Raw genomic sequence first — 23,293 nt, 5'->3', positions numbered from 1 at the left:
TACAGAACACGACGCCTAGTGTAGTTGCGATTGTAAGTAATACCAGAGTCCGTCAAAAGCATTGACGGACTCTGGCAATACTGATAACTATAGTTTTCGCGTTACACGCGTTCTCTTCTCGCTGCTCCTGCAACGTTGGCAGGACCCCCCCCCCCTTCCGGAAAAAAAACTAAATGCACAGAATTTCATTTTTTAACCAATCCTCAAGAATTAAATGCCACGAAAAAAGCGATATTCAGTTTACAAAACAAAGTAGTTACCGGGAACCCGTTGCGCTGATTCGCAACGAGAAATAAAAAGGAAATGTTTTACTACATCTGCAACAGCGCAACTTCATTTATTGCCATCTTTAGGGTTCGTAAGTGACCTTATACGCAAGAATTCAAACACATCTCGCTGTTGCAGGCACCTGTTAGATTTTAAAAGGAACGCAAATGGTAAGCACAGCAGCCGCAACAGAAAATTTGTGCTCACTGTGAGGTCCCAGAAGCTTGGTTTGCACACTGTAAACCTGCTTGTCACTTTGCGATAACCTAGCTAAACATGAAATGTTGATTGTACTGCGTGCGTTGACAATTCAATTCGCAAGTTCACTTGCGACGAAAGCCGTAAATAAGTGATCCGAAACCGTTATTCATCAAACCTTTCTTCAGAGTCGTTAAAATTTCATTTAAAAGACCCGTTAGAGCGGCTACATTTATATCTCTGCGCTGATCAAAATTCAGTAATTTTATGTTGCCTTTTGAACACACAAAAAATATCGTAAGCTCTTAGAAAGAATTTCGGGGCAGTTAAGTAGTGTTACCATTTCAGGGCATCCCACAAATGCAAGAATGCGTCATGCTACCAGTAAAAGCGATTGAGATTGCCGTTGTAAACTGAATTTCAGAGATCGCGGCTTCCTGATTTGTTTCTATTTATGCTTTTATTTAAGGCTCAAATCCATATTCAGGAAAGATCGAGCTTGCTACGAGCCACAGCGTACAAGTTCATTGTCACAATTACGGCCATTCTCAGGTTCCCGATGAGTCGTCGCTTTTTTTGGCGTAGTAATGAAAACTGACTGCCGCTTCCATGCTATACATTGAACGTTGAGGAACCGAACTACATTATACCACTCTTGATTGCACCTTTCGTGCGCACATACGGGGGAAAAACGGCACGAAGCGCGCCCACAGTGCGCATTCTTACGGGCCGCCCAGCGGAGCATCCACACTAGCAGCGCGACGCTGTCGCCACCTACATGTCGAGCTCGCGGCGAATACCCTCAGAAAAAACCTCGATCCGCCCCTGCCTGCGAATTCATCGCACAGCAATGTGAAGGGCTCAGAAGTGGCGCTAATAATTAATAGCCGGAGATTGTATCATCATCACCAGCCTATCTACGCCCACTGCAGGGCAAAGGCCTCATCCCATTATTCTCCAATTACCTCGGTTCTGTGCTAACTGCGAGAAATTTATCCCCGCAAACTTCTTGATCTCATCTGCCCATCTAACTTTCTGCCGCCCCCTGCAACGCTTGCCTTCTCTAGAGATCCACTCTGTTACCCTCACTGACCAACGGTTATCTTGCCTTCACATTACACGCCCTGCCCACGTCCATTTCTTCTTAACATGTACTTAACACGCGTTTTTCCCTGACCCACTCCGCTCTTGTCTTGTCCCTTAGCGTTACACCTATCATCTTCCGTTCCATTGCCCGCTGAGTCGTTCTCAATTTAAGTTGAACCCTCGTAGTGAGCCTCGAAGTTTCTGCCCCGTAGGTGGGTCCCATAAGATGCAGCTGTCATGACAACGGTAGGTTGCCATTCATCTGAGAACGTCCGCCGTATGCTCTCCACCCCATTCTTACATTTCTAATTATCTCTGCCTCACAATAGGAATCGGGGGTCACAACTTGACCTAAGCAGATATATTCGTTTACCACTCGTTTTCGTTTTCGTTTACCACTCGTTGACCTAAGCAGATATATTCGTTTACCGTTTATATACATTCGTTTAAGCAGATATATTCGTTTACTGCCTCGCCACCTATCCCAAACTGCTGTGCTGTCCCGAGGTTATTTATCATTACTTCGGTTTTCTGCATATTAATTTTCAGGCCCGCGGTTCTACTCTGTTTGTCCAGCGCGGAAAGCATGCTTTGCAATTCGTTCCCCAAGTTACCTAGCAAGGCAACGTCATCAGCAAATCTGAGGTTACTGAGGTATTCTCCATTAACCCTTACGCCCACCTGTTCCCAATCCAGCGTTCTGAATACTTCTTGTAAACATGCTGTGAATAACATTGGAGAGATTGTGTCCCCTCGTCTGACGCCCTTCCTTATAGGTATTTTACTGCTCTGGTTACGGAGGATGATGGTAGCTGCGGACCCATTGTAGATATCCTCTAGTATTCTTACATTGCATATGAGCACACAAACATTACGTGCCGTGCAGGAATGTCACTTGCTGCAAAGAAGCCTGCATGAGCAGCCAGCAGGGATATTGGAGCTTTGCATTCTTTTTGTTTGAATGCAGTATCGCACACTGTGACTGGAGTGCCTCGACCCCTTTTTGCGAACTGGGGACAGGCCGCGACTGCAGGCCCTCGCACTGTTGGGGCTCCCAGGCGACGAAAAGCAGCTTGTAGGATGGCTGTTAATAGCAGTACGTTGGACTCTACCTACAGCTCCCTCCTCCACACCACAGTCTCTCCAACCACCAAGCTCACGGCGTCTACAAACAGAAACCTTCTACAACCACACTATCATCTCCCACGTATCTCCATCCATTTTTCCACACAACTGCCCACAATGCGACACCCCTCTCACAACCTACCACCTTGTGTATTCATGCCCCCACCCACCCCATTCACTCCCCTCCCTTGAGCGGTGGGAGTCTGCGCTGACCAGCTCGGTGCCGGAGCATCAAATCACCCTGGTGCAACGAGCCCTGGATTCGGCGCAGGCTCGCGGCCTCCTGGACGTCCTTTTCCAGCTCCCTTGGCTGCTTAATAAAAAATGTTTACCACCCACCTTGTCACGCACGTGCGAGGTATATCGGTTCTGTGGCGGCTTTCAATAAGTACCAGTTTGTAGCAGCACTGTGTCATTATGAGCTGCTCTATTTGAACTTGTGACCACTTCCACGAGTGGCTCTCACAGCCGAAGAGAAGGCTCTAGTGCAGAAGTGCTCAGTTTGTCCTCGATCGACACTGTGCCCATTTTGGGGGCAACCCTGGTGCATGTTTATCGAGGATACTAAGACACCATAACAAGCAGCGCACTACCACCAGACAGGCCAGATTTTGTTAGATGTGACGCATCTCTTGCTCTGAGGCATGTCCCTCCTCCGTCGGCGTAGTCCGGCGTCCGCACGCCAGCTGCGCATGTGCGACTCTCCCGTCTTCTCGCCGACAGCTGTGCGTGCAATGCTCTCACTCCGCCTCATTATCATAAACAACAGCTGTGTGCGCGCACTTCGCTCGCTTCGCTCCGCTCCCATCGCGCAAGCGTGCGCATGCGCGACTCTCCTCCGTTGTCTCCTCTCCTTGAGGCGCTGTGAATATAAAGCGGGTATCGCGCTGTGGCGGTTCAGTCAGCGCTCGCTCTCGTTCGACTTCGCGTCACTTTGCTTGACGACTGCGTGCTTGACTTGATTCTTCCGATGAAGACGTGATGGAAGCGACGGTCCCTTCAGTGAATGCATCGTACACATTCACAACGTGTTTCACGCGATTTAGAGAATCAGCCCAATGGAAACACCAATTGAACCCCCCCGATGTGTCGCATCACATCAGGGTTCCCCTCGCGGGAAGATGGGCGTAATTTTTCTTTCGGCACCATGCCACTATCGTGTTGGTGCTAGCATCCATTTACTTTGCCAATCCAGGGACACTGTGATCACACTTTTTTTTTTCCGCATCTCAAAGGGTGCAGCTCGGTGCAAGGCTGGAGAACAGCGCAGCCGGCACTCCCTCCCTCTTCGTCGGACACCGCACATGGATTCCCGAACTTGCCTGCGGAAGTTCTCCATGACTGGCAGCCTGTTTTGTCCGCAGGCTTACATCTCTCGCAGTGGACTGCGTTAGCCCGCACCAGAACCCGCGACAAACCGCTTCACGAACTCGCCGTCTGTGCTCCCCACTTCAGGAGCGAAAGCATGTGAACTGACGAGAACAGCGTGCGACAGATCATGCCACAAATGCTGGGCAGAGGGAGCTGGCCAATGCCGGGTGCTTGGCTGGGCTGAGCTTTCTGGTAGCGCTCGACAGCGCCACTGGAAGCTTAAGCAGCTCTGCTGTTAATAAAGGAATTACTATTACAAGTACAACAGACAAGACGCCTTTTCTGTCATACTTGTTTTTTTTTTTCACAAGGCAACTTCATTGAACACATCTGGGGAACAATACAAAGAACAATTGCACCGATGGCCAAAGGCATGTTTGTCCCAGTTTTTCGTGCCTCTGTTTTTCCGGTATGTCGAACAGACTTGCCCACATTAGGCTGTTGCTGGATCTTGTGGTCAGTAATGCCACGCGGGTTTTTGCATGCATTCTGTGCAAACCCCACTACATGTGCAAAGTGCTATCCTTGGAAGTTTTTCAAGGACAGCACTTCCAAATGAAGGCATGAAACGAACTTCGTTTCAATCTGCCGTCTAACTTGTTCGAAAGATTTTACGTTTGTCACAAGCATAACTTTGTTTTCTGCGCCAGCTTGTAACACGAGACACGCTACAAAAGGAAACTGCAACCTCAGTGTTTGTAAAAATGTCCATGGTCGAAGCTTGGTTGAGTTTTTTCGTGCGAAAATATGAAACGTGCTCACAATGAAAACTACACCTGCAAGAAATTTCCACCTGGCATGTAAAATTGCTTACTGGTCCAGTCAACACGTATAGTTTTCCCTGGTTATGTCTCATATTTTGCTTTTCTGTTTTGCATTGCTTTGAACTTCAATAATGCATTCTATATCGGACCTGACACCAGCCTTTGACGACCACTTCAAATATTCTTTGTACTGCTTCTGGGATGCATTCAATCAAGTTGTCAAGGCTGCATTTGTATAACCCTGGCCATTCATACGAACTCCTCTCCTATGATGCTGGGGCCTTGTAGTACCAGCTTCAGTGCAACTGATAAATGGGGCAGAGAAGTCAGCGTTTCATACATTACCAGCATTCCCTGGAGTGGCATCTACTCGATCCAGCCTTTGGTCAAGCACCATCAACGGAAGGTGCGCACTGTATACCGCCACCTTAATAGCACCACACTGGACACGGGGGGCATGGGGAACAAGCGTTTCATTCCACCTTGACACTGCTCAAGGACGAAGAGCAAAGGGGCCAATGCACAAACCTGGCAACTTCCGAGAGCTCAGCAAAGTGAACCGAAACATGCCGTTTTTTACACTCCACTGACGTCTACACACATCAGCGCTCTCTGCTCACACAACAGCGGTGAATCTTCGCATCAGTCTTGCACATCCTTCGTCTGCAATTCTGCGGTGAAAGTTCACACTCGCATGAAACAACAGTTCCGCAAAGCATGGGGTTGACATGCTTCGCTGCTCCCTCCGTCAGACGAGCTCAACCAACAATTCCACTGGGTTCACTTCTGTTCACAAGTTCACGATGTTCACAAGTGTGTTCCACACATCAAGTTCCACATTCTCCGCTGTGAAGCCCCGAGAAGCACCCTTGGCACCACACAGGGGCCCAACGAAAGGCCCACAGATGACCCAAAATGTCCAAACATTGCTCGAAACAAGCGCAAAGTGAAGACACAGAGACAAGTGGCCACACTACCAGAGAGCACTTGCACCAATCTTGATCACGTTTGACCAGTGCAAAGCTACAAAAGGACATGAACAAAAGTTCACACAAAGAAAAAGAAGAGAGTAGACGGAAGGGTGCCCGATACTTCAACTGTATCCTTTTAAAGCCGCAAATTATGGACAGTGGCATGTTCCTAGCTGGCCAGATAAGTACACGCACAAGCGTTCCACACAAGCCTCGCTTGCACTGAAATTCTACACACAGTCACGGCTCGTGCAACAAAACATGACAAGAGCAAAAACAACTGCTAGCTCAAAGCTCTTGTTAAAATCAGACTTTGCCAATACATTCCATTCACAACGACAATGCCACCAACAGAGCAGGGCTTGCAATCAAAGTTTTGCCAACAACAACAAAAAAAGGTTGCAGTAGTTCGATAAAAACCCTCGAGGATGTTTAACATCTGAGCTATTATTACGAAAACTTCAAGACATCTGTATTGCGGAACGCTGATCGCAATTAGTATGAAATAAGAGCTTGTTCACAATTAATAGCTTAAAACATACAGAGTGTTTTTGTAACATGTTTGTCAAGATTTCAAAAAAAGCTGCTGGCCGGTAGCGTTTTATTTTGATGCAAGGGCCCGATAAGGGTTGACCCCACTTCCAGCTTTGTTGTTTTCGTGCAAGGCCAAAGCTGAAAACCCAGAATTAACATGTGCCTTTTTCGACAAAAAAGAGAACTTCACAGTTGCACAACTAGAAGTGTGAACCAACAAATATCATCCACCTGACGGCTGCATAATAATTATACACACCTATTATGCAGTGTTTTCAGAAAAACTTCAATGTCAAACTATTTGTTCTAAGCAAAAGAAAAAATAAACCATGTGGGATCAGCCCATTGCAACAAACACTATCAATTTTTCTGATAGCTCATGCAAATTGCCAAAAATTTTGCCAAGCATAACACTCCAAAGGAGCGAACATTGTCCGCATTACTCCCTTAAAATCACAAGCGATGGCCATGCAACAACTTCTCCCCGTCAACTGACACCTTTTTGGGCGGGAAAAGTATTTTCAGAAGCTCTGTTTACCATCACCGCAAGCCCTTACTGCTGATCTGCTGCAGTCAGCTATGATTACATGCTTGATACCAGGAGTCCACTGACTGCACGTCCAAAAAGGAAACCCGTGGAAATGGGGCACGAACAAACAAAAGGCCAGCCTCAAAGCCCGGAAAGGTGAGACCGCACACTGCTAACCAAAGTGCTGTCTCATATGACACAGCTGGCAGGATAGCGTGCAATGCTTTATGGCCTGCCCACAATCGTGGATAAACAAAGGCGGCCCAACACTAAGAATCGACTCATGGTTAAACTCCGCAACTGAGCCACCAACACTTAGACACCCGCGTACCTTCAAGTGAACCTCGTATTGCGCGAAATATCGCAGTCCAACTTTTTTTCCCAGCAGATGGGGGTGAAGCCAGCGATTACCCACAGCCAGGAGGAAAACAGAGTCACTTCCTAATAGATGCCCCGTGTAAAAACTTCACGAGCGCTGGCTAGTCCCAACGAACATTTCAGTTAGTCGGCACTGGTCCTGTGTGCTCTCCCATCTCGTCCCATAATTTCGTGCTGTTAGAAATGAAGTCAGACCAACCGGCCCAGACTTCGCTCCTGTTGTCGTCTACAGACTTCCACAGTTCCATGTATCAAAGAACTCTGGCTAACAGCACATGGCAACATAACGCTCAGTTTGGGCTGGAGCAAGTGAGGGGGCAGTGTTGAGCCTTATGGCAGACACAAGAGGCTTTGCTTGACCTCTTGTGTCTGCCATATCCCTGATATATCAAACTGCAAGGGGATCGCGAACTACTTCGATGCATCGATAATTCATTATATAAAATATTTTCTTTCACATAGGATTTCCCAGGGGATGTTTGGACTGTTCAATATATTCAATAATTCAATACATCCCGGATCGACTGTAAAAACAGTAAGAACTGGCTTTGCTGCAAGGCACTCGCATTTTTTTGTTTTAGGCTCCACAGCACGCAGTGCTTTTCCACATCACACTGCTGCTAAGCAAGAAAAAATTTGAGAGTTGTTCTACAGAGCGAACCTGTGTTTGTGCGAGCTGAGTTTGCCATCAATGCTTGTGTAATTGATCCTATATGGTATTAAGAGATTAAATTACTTTTGGTTCGTTAGCCGTGTTGCAGTGCACTGTGCAATACACCCGTTTTGGCATGCAACACCACGCTAGGCTTAATACCATGGCACATTCCCTTTCCACCCGACACAAACCTCCCTCCCAAGGCGTGAAAGCCCTGCACAAAACATGGCTGCGGTGGCCAGAACACAAACCGCAGGCAACGACCCCCACCTGCTGGCCATCTCTGCCACGAGGTGGCTCGTCCCACTGACCCCCGTTCCTCACCACCAGCGACTGAAGCTGGCCGCTGCTCTTCCCAGCATGCTGCGGCGCTCACAAGGCCTTCTCCACACACGTGCAGGTTCAATCCTCACTCTGGCGCAATTTTTCTCGTGCAGCAATGTGCTACACGAACGAACAGCGCAACAAACTCTTGCCAGTCCAAAGTATGTGCTTTCTTGGCAGCCTTAATACGATGGAACGAGAGGCTGCACACACGTGGGCCCCCAGCTAGAGTTGAAAACGGAGTCCCCCTCGCCACGAGTCGTCACAGTTGCTAGCTGCCACCCCCAAGGGAGAAAAATGGCCAACCAGGCGGTAAAGCAATGCGAATGTTGTGGGTCCCACTCTGGGAGCTGGTTTTCTATTTTTGTTCATAAAAATTGAGCCTTCTTGACAACAAATGCAAGCTACGTCCCTTGAGCTATCTAAACTGCTTGCTGTCCTTTCCATTCACTTCACAGCCATGTTCAGGAGCTCCGCACAGACTGGAGGAAAAGATATCGCCTCCAAACACATTTCATCGCCTTGGTCGTAATCTGTGTGCAGTCGAAGCTCGGTTATCCGGCCCCTTCAGTTTTTTTGCAGCAATTTCGGGCTCCGGGCACTGATAAGCCGTGTCATTGATAGCAACCCTTCCTCCTGAGCTGCCAGCGCTGTGCATTTCGTGCCTTTCCTTCCTGCAGTCTGGCCACGGCCATCACTCTCGGGGGAAAACAAATGCACAACCAATGGTCCCTTCCCCTTTTAACCCTGGCCTTCAAAGGAAACTTTTGGCTCATGCAGTGGTTGGAAACATCTCGATCTGACACAGAACTGGCTTCACAGGGCACACCCAGCCCCAAACGTTCCCTGGAGAGCAGGACTGGAAGTTTCTGTAGCGGCACCCACGAATGCAGCCCCACAACACGAGCTACTCTCACTTCCACTTTCACATTCCACAGGAATACAAAGCTCTTTGCATTGGAGGTTTAAATTAATATGGGACACTTGTGGGGGAAACAGCCACCCGTGGAACAAAATAGGTGGTAGCAGATGCTGCAGATAACAGCCTTCCAGAAAGAAAAAAAAAAGATGGACTCCCGATACATAGAATTCCTGCACTTTCTCAGATGCCAGGTATTCAGTACCTCTTTCTTTTTTTGTGGCAACGGAGGAGGAGAGACAAGGCCCCACACACACCCCCACAGCAGCTCCTGCATCAAAACAAGGAAAACAAGAAGAGAATGCCCACTGGTGTCGCCCTGGACGGGCCAAACCCAAACACGAAAAATCACTGTGCCGCAGCCAACTGTTCGAAACAGGAGAACGTTTCATCCTGGCCACTTTCTGACGCACAGCGTTCTCGTCGCTCCTTGAACGGAGGCGTCAGCACGTCCACACCTCCGCTTGCAACGCAGAGCAACATGCTGCTCTGCCGGTCACTTGCACTGCTCACTTGTAGAGCCACGTCTCTGCTCACAGGCGATCACAAAACACTGGGGCAGCTTCAAAAACGTGGGAGCTGCACTGCAGGTCCTGTCTCGACTTCCAAACACTTGCCACTAATAAATACAATCCATTCCAGCAGCTTGTCTTAGCTGCGCTGGGATGCCACTGCAGAACTGCCTTCTCCACCCTGCCAAGCATGCCCACAAAAGCCAACCCCCGGTCCAGATCCATTACCAATCCAGGGTCATTTTGAGTCACTCACATTTGGTGGCACAAATTGCTCAAGCGTCTTCATTAAACCATAGACGCGGTCCGCTCGACCTTACGCACCGCTCACACCGTTCCACCAAACCTGCCCGAGCGCCAACTCGCACCGGGGAGACCATTCGTCGCACTTGGCCCATTCGTCGACTTGGCCCGCAGATGGCCCTGCCCCCCTCAGGGCCTGCGGTGGTGCGCGTAGTACATCTCGAGGGGCTTGTTGACCTTCCAGTGCTTGTCGTTGACCTGGTCCAGGGTCATGCTGCCCGGCAGCAGCGTGAACTGGCCCGGGGTGACCGCGATGAAGATGGCGAAGGGGGCCACGCTGCGGGGCGCCGACGCGTCCTGCTCAAACTTGTCCAGCGCCAGCCGCATGGCCAGGTACTTGGACAGGTGGTCCACTGCAGGCATGCACAGGGCACAGGGCTCATGGAAGATGAACACAACTCGCTCCCCCACCAGCCCACCTCTTCTGTGGGGGCTCTGCCCAGAACGCCTGAAAGCGGAACTTCCAGACACACTTTCAACTTCGTACGATGAAATGCAAAGAGGCATTAGAAGCTTGTCGCCAGCTGAGAACCGTGGCAAAACTCCTACTCCTCTTTCGTGTGGTTTTTCAACCCCACACTGAAATCTAAACGGGGCTCTTTGCACACGTACAGTAGTGTCAGGTTTAGTGCCCAAGTTGAGTGCCACACCGAAACTATTTCAGCCCCTTCATTTGCGTACTTCCAGAGGTTGACCAACTGAATGAAACACTGGTTTTCATATGAGCTAGAAAACCTGCACTCCAAGGAAAGCGCCAGGCTGTTCCTTCAAGGGGGCCACAAGGACAAAATACAGCTTTGGTTCATGGAAAGGATTGCGCTGTGCTGATAAGAAAGAATTGGGTGACTGATGCAGTGATTGCCGTGGGGCCTGTAGTTTCTGCATGCAAAACTCTAATGCTCCGTTTTGGTATCTCTTGTGATACTTTTTTCAGTCAGAAAGACATCTTTGACGGCTGCAATGGAGGCGAGTGAGTTACCTGAGGCCAGTTCTTTTGAACTGAATCATGCTGTCTGTGGCCTGTATGGCCCCTTGGACCTGCTCTATGCGGACAAAAAAAAAGGCAGCGGATTGGCACTAAACCCCACCTAAATGGCTGGTCAGCAAACGTGCAAAAAAAATTACGACAGCACAAAATTATTACAAAGGCACTTTGCGGTGCGATGTGTGCATATATGAGAAATTCAAGGGGAATTTCATTTACTTCATTTTATGCATTGGTTAGTTACACCCCAATTTGCCTTAACACGGTTTTACTGCGTAACACAAATTCTGACCTGAGCAGTGTAATGAAACTTGGAAGGACTGGCTGTCCACTTCACCGTGCTTTCAGTGCTGCTGAAACGGGTTAGCACCAGTGGCTTTCCTCTGGTACCTCAACTGGCATTGATACGGTAGTTACCCGCGATACCTGACAAGATGGAACGTCCCTCGGCTATTCAGTCATTTAAGCAGTCCGACGTCATGTAATTTCTCTCGTGATAGTTGCAATAAAACATGAGCCCCAATTCCAAATTGCTCACCGCTCCAAAGTAAATGGCACTCACTGCAATGATCTTAGTAGCCAAGTTCACCAGTTTTTTTGTTTTCTTTTTCCAATGTATCTGCCCTGAACTGATAACTGCACAGTTGTCACAAGGAAATTGGCTTTGCTGCACACCATGTTATGCTTACATGACGTATTTCGAGCAACAAGCCATTAAAGCAAGCTTTGCTGCAAAAGTTGGCATTAATTGTCAGATAGGTCAAAACCAAAATTCTGAAGGCTGGGCGTGCCAGCTGCGAACCCTGCATGGTACTATTCTGTTCGTCCCCTGATCACAGACAAACTGATGTTCTAGACCTGTGTTCTATCACGATCTAGACATGATGTTCTAGACAGTGGAGCACCGAATATACGACTTACTCGGAACCATGCAAACATACACTACCAGCATGTTTGCTGCATAATCAATGTGGGTAAATACATCCTTAGTGCTAGGTCTGGCACATCAAGCTTGCTGAAAACATAATTAAACTTTCACATTAACTGTGTAACTTGCGACCTCGAGTAATTTGCCTTGAAAGGGACAGCCAACAGATTTTTCTGGAGTCAGCGTCCTCTATCTCATATGAAAGCCAGCATTTTATACAGTGGGGTCACCTACAAGAAATTTCTAGATGAACCGGCCAAAATAGTTTGGACTCGGCTCCTGAAGCCTGGCAGGTGGCGCCATGCAGTGTCCAAGCGTGACACTACCGTGCGTACGCAAACATGTGGTTTCAATGCGCAGTTCAAAAACCGCATAAAGGCATGGCAAAGAGCGCTCTTCATCACTGTTTTAGCCGGGGACAAGTTCTAAATGCCTCTTTTCATCTCACGCATGCTGTCGCACCGTTCCCTCTCATGGTTGCCAGCACTCGTGTTGGCTGGCAAGTCTGAAAAATTCCGCTCTCAAGCGTTGTAGGGCCCCATCAGGAAAACCGTTTTGGGACAGAGAATGTATGCTGCACGAGAATCGGCTGTTTGACCCTTTAAATTGAGTTCCGCATAGTTTGCAGCCACCTCGCCTACCCAATGCAAAAAAAAAAAAGGAAAATGTGCATTTTATGCGCTCTGAGGCTGTCCTGCGCTACACCACCAACCTGGCACCATATAAGGCGAGAGTGGTAAAAGGACGCAAACACCGTGGCTGCAAGCAAGTCGCAGCACGGAAACACATGCACGCAGTTCACGCCAATGAATTTCACAAAAATATTTATCAAAACTCTTCCTTCCCGAAAACTACGTACAAATGTGTGTCTATCCCGCAACCTGCAATTCTACATCGGTTATCATAATTGTTGAAATTGTGAAATTGTCGGCTGTCAATTTCTTTTTGTGTTTCTGAGTTTTTTCTTTTTCCCTCGTTATGCCTTGTTCTTGAGTTCAGAAGAATCTATACACCCCAAGTACGTTAGGGGCTTCACTTGTTCGTTTTGATCACGAATGTCTTCGTTTCCTGTACATGTTATGTTTTTGCACCCCCTGCTGTAATACCCAAATTTGGCTGCTCTAAGTATTTGAAAAAGTAAGCAAACAAACGAATGAATACAATAAGTAAACTGGCCGGAAAAGAGGCAGAGGGTGGACAACACAAAAGCCAGTGGCAGCAACGTGCCGTATTTTTGTGCACCAAAAAAAGTGGAGGTTCGGACCGTGTGCGAGGCATTTCCTTCGGTGCAGCTTCACAGCAATGCGCGCTGTGCCGCGAGGCCCCTGCAGCAGCCACAGCGACTGAGCCACTCTCATCCCACCGAATGGAGCTCACTTTTCACACACAGCTACACAACATAACAACCCGAGGCACGAATATTGGCCACGTCAGCCAGAGTTTTCCGCAAATGAAAAGCTCTGTTGTTTAGGAGTAACGAGGGCGAGTGCCAATACTCAGAAACATCGTGAAAACAGTGCTCCACACTGCGACGATAACAGGTATGAGTTGAACTTAGTTTGCCATGAGGAGGTTGGCTTTTGCCACCACACTATAGCCTACTGTTTAGATACTTGATGTATTTAATGCCAACTGCTTCCAACTTTTCACCTTTTTGCTGTACAGTAGAACCCAGTTGAAGAGAAATGCACAGGGGAGCAGTTTCTGTCTCTCATATCAGAGCTCTCTTATAATTACCGACCAACCTCCAGTTTAACGTAGGAACCCTACCATTGAATTTAAGCACAAAAGAACGCTACAGCATGTTGCAAAAGGTTTCTTTGCCACCACAATTTATGAAGTGGTTCTGAATTTTTGTTTTCCCTCATGGCTGTAGTTACACTGTTTTTTTACAACAGCCTCTTCAAGCTTTGTCTTCTTCCGCTGTATGCAGAAGAAGAAGAATCACCGCAGATGTCGACTTCACAAGCCTGATGAATAGCCAGAGTAGAACACAGTCAAATCCCGCCACAATGAAACTGATGGGACGCGGGAAAAATTTTGCTGAAGCGGAAATTTACTGCAGCGAAATCCACCCCAACACATCACAGAAGGGCAAGATACACATCACTGACAGCATAATGCAATGTTCAGGAAAAAGATTGATCAATTGTGCCATGCTTGTTGGGATAACAAGCGTGTCAGTGGTTATCTGTTTTTCACCTGCCCGTAAACAGCGTGTAAAGAGCGCATTACGGAGGGGGTGAAGAAATGCAGTTGATGAACATATTACTTGCCGATTACTTGCAGACAGCTGCTGGGCCCTCAGAAGCCATTATCCTATCTTCTGACTAGGCACAGTGGCAACTGACCTTGGCAGGCAAGCCAGGCGCGCTTGCATTTACCGCCAGCGCGCCCTTGTTACTAAGATAGGATGACGCTGGCTCAAGGCTAAACACAAAAACATTATTTTTGCTTTTGACTTTGAAACCGTAGAATGAAAACTGCCCTGACAGCTGCTCACAACGCATACATGACGGCGCCGCACCTGTAGCAGAGCACATTCGCGCGATTTCAACTGGATACGGATAGGCTGTAGCTCCAGCTTGGCAAACCTGGCCTGTGCCTCATGTAAAGATGGTCAGTCACATCGTTATCACAGGCAAACAATGTGTCCATCTGACTTTTTCTATGGGTTACGATAGCGTGGGTGCACGGCACACGTCTTCGGAGGAACTAAGCGCCTTGAATGTATAAGAAGTCACAGATAGCTGGCGCTATGCCTATTGCAGGGGTGACGCAGCTGAATCAAGTTTGGGAGCAGTTTTTGGAGCAGCAAAAATCTCGATTTTGGAGCAGAAGAACCTTGGTATGGAGCAGTTAACGACATTTATTATGTCCCCTTAGGTGCCCCAAAAAATCTAATTTTTGGGAACTCAAAGGGGGGGGGGGGGGGGGGGGGGGGGGGGGAAGAGGACTTTTTAAAGGGACACTGAAGTGAATTTGTCAAGCTCCCGTTTTTGCTTGCACTGCGTAGACTGGCTCAATTTAGCACACTTTTCATCGTTTATCCGGTTGACAAATCGGTAATTATTTTACAAAGCGCGAAAGAAGAAAAACTACCATGCGCGGATTGCGGCGGCCACACCAACTAAGGCTGTGACGTTGAGAGGAGGGGCGCCGTGATTGGACGATGCCCAAGGTTAGCAATCACACAAGTTTCGGTTTCGGTTTCGGTTCTGTAAAACATAACCAATGGCTTTGTTGGATGGGCATTCTCAATATCTCAGTAATCATCGTACCGCGCTTCTGCCATGTTGTCGGCTGTAAAATGCACAAGATAAGCCTCCCAGGACGGCTTGTAGTCGTAGCATTCACTAGCCGAGACCTACGCAGTGCATGAACGCCCTCCGCGTACCCGCAGACGCCCAAATGTCATGCGCTTTTCCCCCATATTTGGAGCTTGCCTCCCTCATGCCTGTATCGTAAAAAGCGTGTTCGCACCAGGCCAAGGGTCTGTTCATTCTGGCCTGTGCCCACTGCCTGCAAGCAGTCGGTGCTTATGGCAACAGCACGCCAACGAAAACTCGCTAGCGCGCCAGTGCCAGCCTGCGCGCGTTTTGTGAACTAGTTCGTGTAGCCATGAACGTTGCGGCCCCAAAAAAGGTGAACTCAATATAGAAAATATCGGCGGAAAACAAAAAAGTTAACTTACAAAAAAAAAAAGCACGTACCCGCGGGGATTTGAACTCGTGACTCGCAAAACATTTGCAATGAATTCCTAGCGCCTCAGACTGCTAGGCTACGGAGCGGGACGCGAAAGCCTTGCTAATATAGGGTATATATTGTACAACCGGTTTACACTTTTATTTAGTTTTGGCATTTCAAGCCGCTTAGGTGACTATTTGTTGTACTGCGATCATGCAGTAAGCGTCGCCCGAGTTTCCACAGTAGCTCACGTCTAGCAATTGCATTTCGTAGACGGAAAAGCGTTCGCAGATGCGTAGTCGTGCTGCTGACCGCTGTGCTTGCCCGCCCAGCGCAAAAAAGTGCTTCCCGCGCCCTAGTTTTACGCTGTACGGTAAAAATATCAGTTGATTTTATTTGCTTAGTACCTATATTGACTTCGCTGACTCTTCTCCCGCCCTCAAGAGGCCTTATATTTTCCTACTGGCGTACCAGTTAGCGAAGCGTCGCATGTGCAGCGCTTGTGTGAAGCGACCTTGACTTGGAGCTAGATACAGTGTACAAACAAACCAAGTAAAGAAAGGCACATTCTTCCATTCACAAACGTCTCCTGGCTTCGTTTCAACTAAGCCAACGAATTGCGACCAAGCAATTTTTTTTTAACCTCCTTGATTGCGACGACCCGCCGGTGGCCGGCGGACGAAACGCTGGGCCGACTGACTCTGTCTGAAGGCCGGGGAGCCGTGCAGTAGCCCAGCCAATTGCCAGCTCATCCCCTCCTGACGTCACACGAAAACGCCACAGAAAATGGGCGAGCGTAAAGAGAGGAGGACAGCGTTTTCGAATTAGTTTTTCTACTAAATAAAATCGCGTAAACGCGCCTAGAGTGGTCGAAACATGGCCTGGGGACTCCGGACTACAATTTGCGCTAGTAATCCCGCAATGTTTACATATCACTTCAGTGTCCCTTTAATCGGTTTTGAATGTATATAACACTGAAACAGCCTCTTAATACAGTTTCTCTACCAGAACATCACGAGGTACCAAATGCACTACCTTTTTACAAACAATTTTTAAATTCTTAGGCTCTATGAATAGATAGCATGGAGTTCCGTTGAAAATATCAAATTGAAGAACTAAGCAATCGTAAGGCATTTTTATTATCATGGGAATGCCGAAATTATTATTTTTGTAATCCCAGACTCGGCTTTAAGCACAAGTGTAGAGCCACGGCAAAAGTTGCGCAAAGCGAGGTGACAGTCGTCGCACCCCACCAGCTTTCCTATTTCAAACACTAAGGTGCACGTTCACTACGATCGATCGTAATTTGAGCAACATTGATATGCTTAGCCATCTCCCTTTTGGCATTATATTTCACTTCATATTGATGAACCATTATTACTAGCGTGCAATAATAGCCCGTCCCGCTATCGGACACTGCTTGAACATTTTGCGGCGATGTAGCCTGCGCCGCTCCTTTTGAAGTGTCGACCGTCCCATTCCCGCCGCTCGCAAGCTCGCTGTCAAAGGCAGCAATAACTCCGCGTTTTATAACAACGCAATGAGTCCGAAATTTCACTTCAAGCGCGAACCGCGCATCACACGAAATGCGGTGGATTCGCGGGCACCACGTTGTTTTCTATGAACTCCACCTTTCGAGTGGCGCAACTTCCCGTAACAGATCAAACTAAATGTAAACCCAGCCACCCCCATAACCAAAAGCACGGCAGAAATCAGCGAAGAGCGGTCTGCCTGAGCTAGAGTGAACTAGCCTGAACTACGAGCAACTGCTTCGCACGCTGGCCATGTTTTCCGATCCTCACCATACCAAGATGGCGCGCGTAATGTCGTTCTGGAAATACGGCGCTCAAAAAATTGCCGTTTTGTCATTAACTTGAACAAGTTTTGTCGCTTCAGTAAACATTAGTATTTTTATACAGGACTTTGCAATGATTTTCGATGGGAATGCTTTAAAACATACAGAATATAACATGTGCAACCCGACATTGTGACTTCCGAAAAAACTATTTCGGGGACCATTTTAGGCGGGTTTTTTATTTAATGATCAGTCAATTAATTTTTACAAACAGCATCACCTTGGGGGTAATGGAAAATTATGTGGTCAGTAAGCGTTTTTCCCCACTGAAACTGATGGGAGCGTTAAAATCGTTGGCTCTCAGACTGTTTTGGAGCAGTTTGCGCAATTTTACCAATGCAGCCTGGCGCAGGAAAACAAATTTGTATCAAATCTGCGCAATATGCGCAGCTGTTTCACCCCTGCTATTGTAAAATACCGTATTTACTCGCGTAATCCTCGCACTTGCGTAATCCTCGCACCGCTAATATGAGCCACCAAAACTTGGATTTTTTGGTTCCTCGCATAATCCTCGCACCCCCAACTTTGCAGCGCCGAAAGTTGCCTGCTTGCGAAACCCGCATGGTGCACGCGCTCTCCAACGCGCGCCCTCCCACGCCGCCTCTCTGTTCGGCGGAGAGCGCTGTGTATCCAAGGCCATCCAGGCGCCCCAACAACCTGCATGGCTACTCCCTAACAGGCGCCCTAACACGCTGCTCACACTGTCCTTGAGCTGGTTTCGCGTGCGCGCAACTAGACGGCGTTCGCGCAGCCCGCTGTCGTGTCGTCGTCATGGTCCCGTCACTCGCGTCAACGGTGGATAGCTCGCTGCCATTTTGAGAACTTTTTGATCTCTTTGTTTTGTGCTTGGTGCCGCTTTCAAATTGAAAGCGATAGAGAACGCGATCGAACATGGCAACCGCGCCGCAGGCAGGCACTTCGGCGTCACCGACTTCAACGTGCGTTACTGGGGTACGACACGCGCATGACGACTACGAGATAGGGCGCGCGCCAGAAAGCAAAGGCGGCAATTTCATGATCGCTGATGGACGAGAGACTGTTTACGTTGTAAATAAAATAAAAAGAAATAGCTCTGTTGGCAACACTGAGCTTACATATACAAAAAAACGACCGCGACATTTAGTGGGATTGGCAGGAGGCAGATTGGCAACACTGTGCACCGGATTTTGTTCCCCCGCATAATTCTTGCACCCCTAACTTAGCATTGACTTTTCCGAAAAAAAAAGTGCGAGGATTATGCGAGTAAATACGGTAATTGTTCAAACCCAGCTCAAATCAGCAAAAAATTTCACTGAAGCGAAAACAAGCCGGACAAATGGTTCGTTGTGGCTAGGACTTTGTGGCAATCGACTTCTATGGCTAGCTGATGGGAAGTTGGAAATATTTCGTCGAAGTGACCATTTCGTTGCAGCCAACTTTGTGGTAGCGGGATTTGACTGCACACAGCTTATGCTCCGGCTATTCATTAAGCTTGCAAACTCAACACCTGCAATGCCTCTTGATTGGGAGCTTTGCAAAGGGCAGAGGCCACCACGCGCTCCCGCTATTCTTGGCCCGTGCAGACGCCCGCACGAGCGGTCGCACTCGTTAGCATGGCAGCTAGCACTTCCATTGTGCTACTGTGTGTTCGCTAAATAGTGACTGCACACGTCTGTCGTCCCCTCGCGCTTCCACGACAGACGCAGCTGCAGTTAGTGGCACCGCATCTAAAGATGAAAGTGTTTGCGAATATAAAATCGTGGTCACTGACCAAGTCAAAAAAGGAAACAATTTGACGTTTCGGAGCCCATACGGGTTCCTTGTTCACAATAAAGCGGGCAAGAGGCATTCGTCAATTTATATGCAAGATATGGCGCAATGACTTCGTGTAGATTGCAGGCATGTTGCCATCAGTCCGGTTGACAGTATGAGGTGTGGTTTGGATGATGAGTGACTCGAGGAAAAGACGGGAGGCCAAATTTCTTTCTTTTGCTATGATTTCTTTTGACTTGGTCAGTGACCACGATTTTATATTCGCAAATATGACCCCTGACCAGACGAAGTTTCGTCGAACACTCGACAAAGATGAAAGTGTCCGTCACAAGTGAGACTGTTTACCAAAATTCAAGGACAAGTTGTCCTTTATAATTAAATGCCTACATCCGAGGTCTCTTATGAAAGAGGTCAATTTAATGGCAAAGATAGGGCAGCCAACCATGTAGGTGAATAGCGCCTCTTACACCCGACTGTCTCTAGCATCCACGCCTCTTATAATGGGGTTCATCCGTATAATATCATGTGCTTGTATTCTGCATTCACACAAAAATGGCAGGTGGCGACGCCTCTTGGTGTTTCCTTGAATGGACCATTCAAAGCACATGTCGAGCATCTTTGTGCAGGATGGATGGCTGAAGGACCTAGGCCTGTAAGTGGATCATCGAGGCATGGAAGGTGAAAGCAGGTGCGATGATTTGGACAGAACTGAAAGTGATATTGTTTATGAGAGTTTATGTTTATGGCAGCAGCTTTGGTGAGAGCAGTGACAGTGACTGATTGTGGCTTAGGCCGTGGAAAAAATGTATTCAATATGCAAAATATAGGTAAGCTGTCAACAATGTGCCATGTAGATTTTTCAGTGGCTTTGGTCCCGCGTATAAATGGTGTGGGCAATACTCAGGGATATTTATTTTTCGTATTCATGGACTGAAAGTGGGGGTTAGGGCTGGACGCACGAAAACACAGCATTTTTTTCCCGCCCGTTCAGTTATATTGATCTCATCCCAAAGTGTCCGTGGTGTGCATTTTCAAGGATTTTGCGCTGCCGCAAGACAAAGTGGAAACAAATCTTGTGCGCTTTTCACAGAAAGCGAGCTAATAACACAATCCCAGGCCATCATTAGGTCCCCTAAAATAAGTGCAGAAATGAAAAAGAAACTCTGGCATTGAAACAAATGACACTAAGAGGTGGCAAAAGAAAGAAAAGCAAGGATGGAAAAAAAAAAATTGGGGGGATGTGGTGAGCAGCGTGAGGCTGGAAAGAAACGGCGTGCAGCTTTGAGAAGATGGCGTGTTGTTGGAGAAGGAAAGCCAGGGAGGACGTTGGATTCTTAATCACCACGGGCATTTTCCAGAAATGTGCATGCCCTCTTTCATCGTGTACACGGGGTATTTGACGCACAGTTCCCACTGGGAGTTTGGCACAAGTGCACTGCTCTGTCGCAAGGTTAAGAAAGGCCCCTCCGACAGAGCGCCCCCGGACTCACCCGTGGCGTTGGCCGTGGTCTTGATGTAGCGCACCTGGGCGCTCGAGTCCTCCAGCATCATCTGCGGGTGCGGTTTGAACACCAGCTCGATCTCGCTGTTCAGGGCCGCGTCTTCCGCGTCCGTCTCCTCCGTCTCGCCGCCCGCCGACTCCGTGTCGTTGCCCGCACCAGCCTGTGAGGGGACAGGCAAGGCGGCCTTCACACTCTCTCCACCCCTGCCCCGATGTCGATCCCTTTGCTTGGAGTGAAAAAAAAATACTGGCAACAAGTAAAGATACCCTGCGCGAAAGCTCACCTCCCCGGCTCTGCTGAGCCTGCTCAAGGCACTCTGCCAGAACTTCCTGTGAGCAAGGCCTTCTTGTATCAGCACGCTCGCCACCCAGACGGCTCCCATCTTTCTTCGGCAGCCAAGTTCAACTGCTTGGCACCAAACTATTGCCAACATGGCCAGTGGCGATCTCACACAAACGACGAGAACGAAGTCTGCCACAGTCACTCAACACAAGCACTGCTGGTTGTGAAACTCCCCGTGTATCAAGAACCGGCCCACGGTTGCCCCCTGAGCTGGCAAGGCGACCGGCCCATCGAGAGAGTGCTCAAGTGACACTCAAACCCTCTGCCGTAACTCACACACACACACACAAAAATTCCCCGCATTTCCCCGAGGGGAAGAATGTGAAAGTGCGAATGCAGGAGTTGAATTTGCGCGGTTCGGTAATGTTCGCGAAAGAGAGATCACACACACACACACAACTACAAAGAAAGAAAGATGCATTTATTCACAGACACCTATTTGTGTTGTCGTTGTACTTGATTGCTAGAGTGGATCTCAGCTTTGAAATTTCGTGTCAGTACTCCTTTAAGCGGGTGCATTAGCCCTTCTCACGCCCGATTCCTGGCCAATCCCCCACGTGGGTATGTGCCATGTCAGCGGCCAGGCAGCGCGCGCCCATCTCCCCCCCGTTGCCAAGGATGACGAGGAGCGCGCGCACCCGCAGCTGTTGCTATGCGGACGGCGGCGGACGCTTCAGGCTCGCTTAAGAAGTGCATTCGCACTTAAAACCTAGAAACCGTAAAATGTACGTAATAATCAGGGGTGGGACAGGGTACATGGGTTTGGGAGCAAGCAGGTTTGGAGCAGCCACAAAGGCCCCTTGGCAGGGGGCCGCTGTGCCCGCCACCTACCAATTTATCTACTACATCAGGCGCTCTACCATGCACTAGCACCGACCCCGAACCTGGAAGACAGCTCTTGTGCTCGCTCCCCCCGTTGCCAAGGATGACGAGGAGCGCGCGCACCCGCAGCTGTTGCTATGCGGACGGCGGCGGACGCTTCAGGCTCGCTTAAGAAGTGCATTCGCACTTAAAACCTAGAAACCGTAAAATGTACGTAATAATCAGGGGTGGGACAGGGTACATGGGTTTGGGAGCAAGCAGGTTTGGAGCAGCCACAAAGGCCCCTTGGCAGGGGGCCGCTGTGCCCGCCACCTACCAATTTATCTACTACATCAGGCGCTCTACCATGCACTAGCACCGACCCCGAACCTGGAAGACAGCTCTTGTGCTCGCTGCCTGCAGGGGCACCACTGAAATCCCCCTAGCCGCAGGAGACTCTGGCCCACTCCTCCCCACTGCCGCCGCTGCTTTTGCGGCACGTTCACGACTGAGGTCTACCATTGGTATGCGTTGGAAATACATGTTTATGTGAAGCAGTCCCTCTTCTCACAATGGGGTGTGTTTACGAGTGTAAATGTTTCTTACGCAATCTTAGTGTGGTACCTTCGGCCTGCATACGCGCCAGGTGTGTGTCACGGGCCGGCATCGCGGAACCGGCCCATGCATGGAGCTGATTGTCATTCCAATCCTCTGAAATTTACAAACAGTGTCTCCGTGAGCAGCGTTTCCTCAGATGGTCACTTCGGTGCAAATCGGTTTTGTGTGCTTACACAACCTAGCAGAGCACTCATGCCTGACAGCACGCCAGTTATGCTTGACTATATATCTCAGATATTGATCACTACCCTGGACAAGCCAATCTAGCATAAGTTTCACGAACATTCTACGAAAGAAGTACGATGGATAATGCAAAATTATGCTCTGGAATCCGCACACGACAAAAATTTAATGAGGGGGTCGTCTCGTCGCGAGACGCGTGGAGGCGGGCTTATAGAGTAATCCGTGTTCGTGACTAAACGCTTCTGCGAAACATAATCGTATGACACAGGGAGCCTGCAGAATTTAGGACAAACTGAAATCAGAGGGCTCAGACACCACACTTTTCCTACGACAACTTTTATCGCTCGTGAACTGCGCCTACCCTGTATACTTCAAAAATTACGCCCACCTCCCCTCGCGGGAACCCTGGTGTGATGCGACGCTGAGGGGGTTCAAGCGCAAGCGGAGAGCAACCGTCGACCGAAAGGCTGCCGGAGAGCGGCACACCCGTTATATGCGCAGCGCGCCCGAAGGAGAGGAGACCGCGGTGAGAGAGAGTACTGCACATGCGCAGCACTGCGCGCAGCGCCGCCCACCGGCGGAGTGAGAGCGCGCTGGGCCGCACACCCGCTGATGTTGAGAGAGTGTGTTCGCTCTCACCTGGGCACGCGCCGGCGCCAGTGCGTCTGCAATGGCTATGACGCAACATAATCCAACACAATCCA

General features: G+C 48.9%; 1 protein-coding gene across 1 annotated transcript in view; it reads right to left on the bottom strand.

Moving 5' to 3' along the window:
* Positions 1 to 5,267: 5,267 nt before the first annotated feature.
* LOC144160995 (E3 ubiquitin-protein ligase RING2-like) overlaps positions 5,268 to 23,293 on the bottom strand; it is a 41,145-nt gene continuing 23,119 nt past the window's right edge. The window contains exons 4-5 of the mRNA XM_077692062.1: positions 20,634 to 20,805; positions 5,268 to 10,289 (exon numbers count right to left, since the gene is read on the bottom strand). Of these exons, the coding sequence (XP_077548188.1) occupies positions 10,066 to 10,289; positions 20,634 to 20,805 (396 nt within the window). The 3' untranslated portion in view covers positions 5,268 to 10,065. The remainder of the gene's footprint in view (positions 10,290 to 20,633; positions 20,806 to 23,293) is intronic.

Source organism: Haemaphysalis longicornis, unplaced genomic scaffold (genome assembly GCF_048455015.1).
Source record: "Haemaphysalis longicornis isolate Haplotype H1 unplaced genomic scaffold, Haemaphysalis longicornis Haplotype H1 scaffold_11, whole genome shotgun sequence".
NCBI classification, from domain to species: Eukaryota; Metazoa; Arthropoda; class Arachnida; order Ixodida; family Ixodidae; genus Haemaphysalis; species Haemaphysalis longicornis.
The sequence above is the reverse complement of the archived record's forward strand: the minus strand, read 5'-3'. Positions and strand labels throughout refer to the sequence as shown.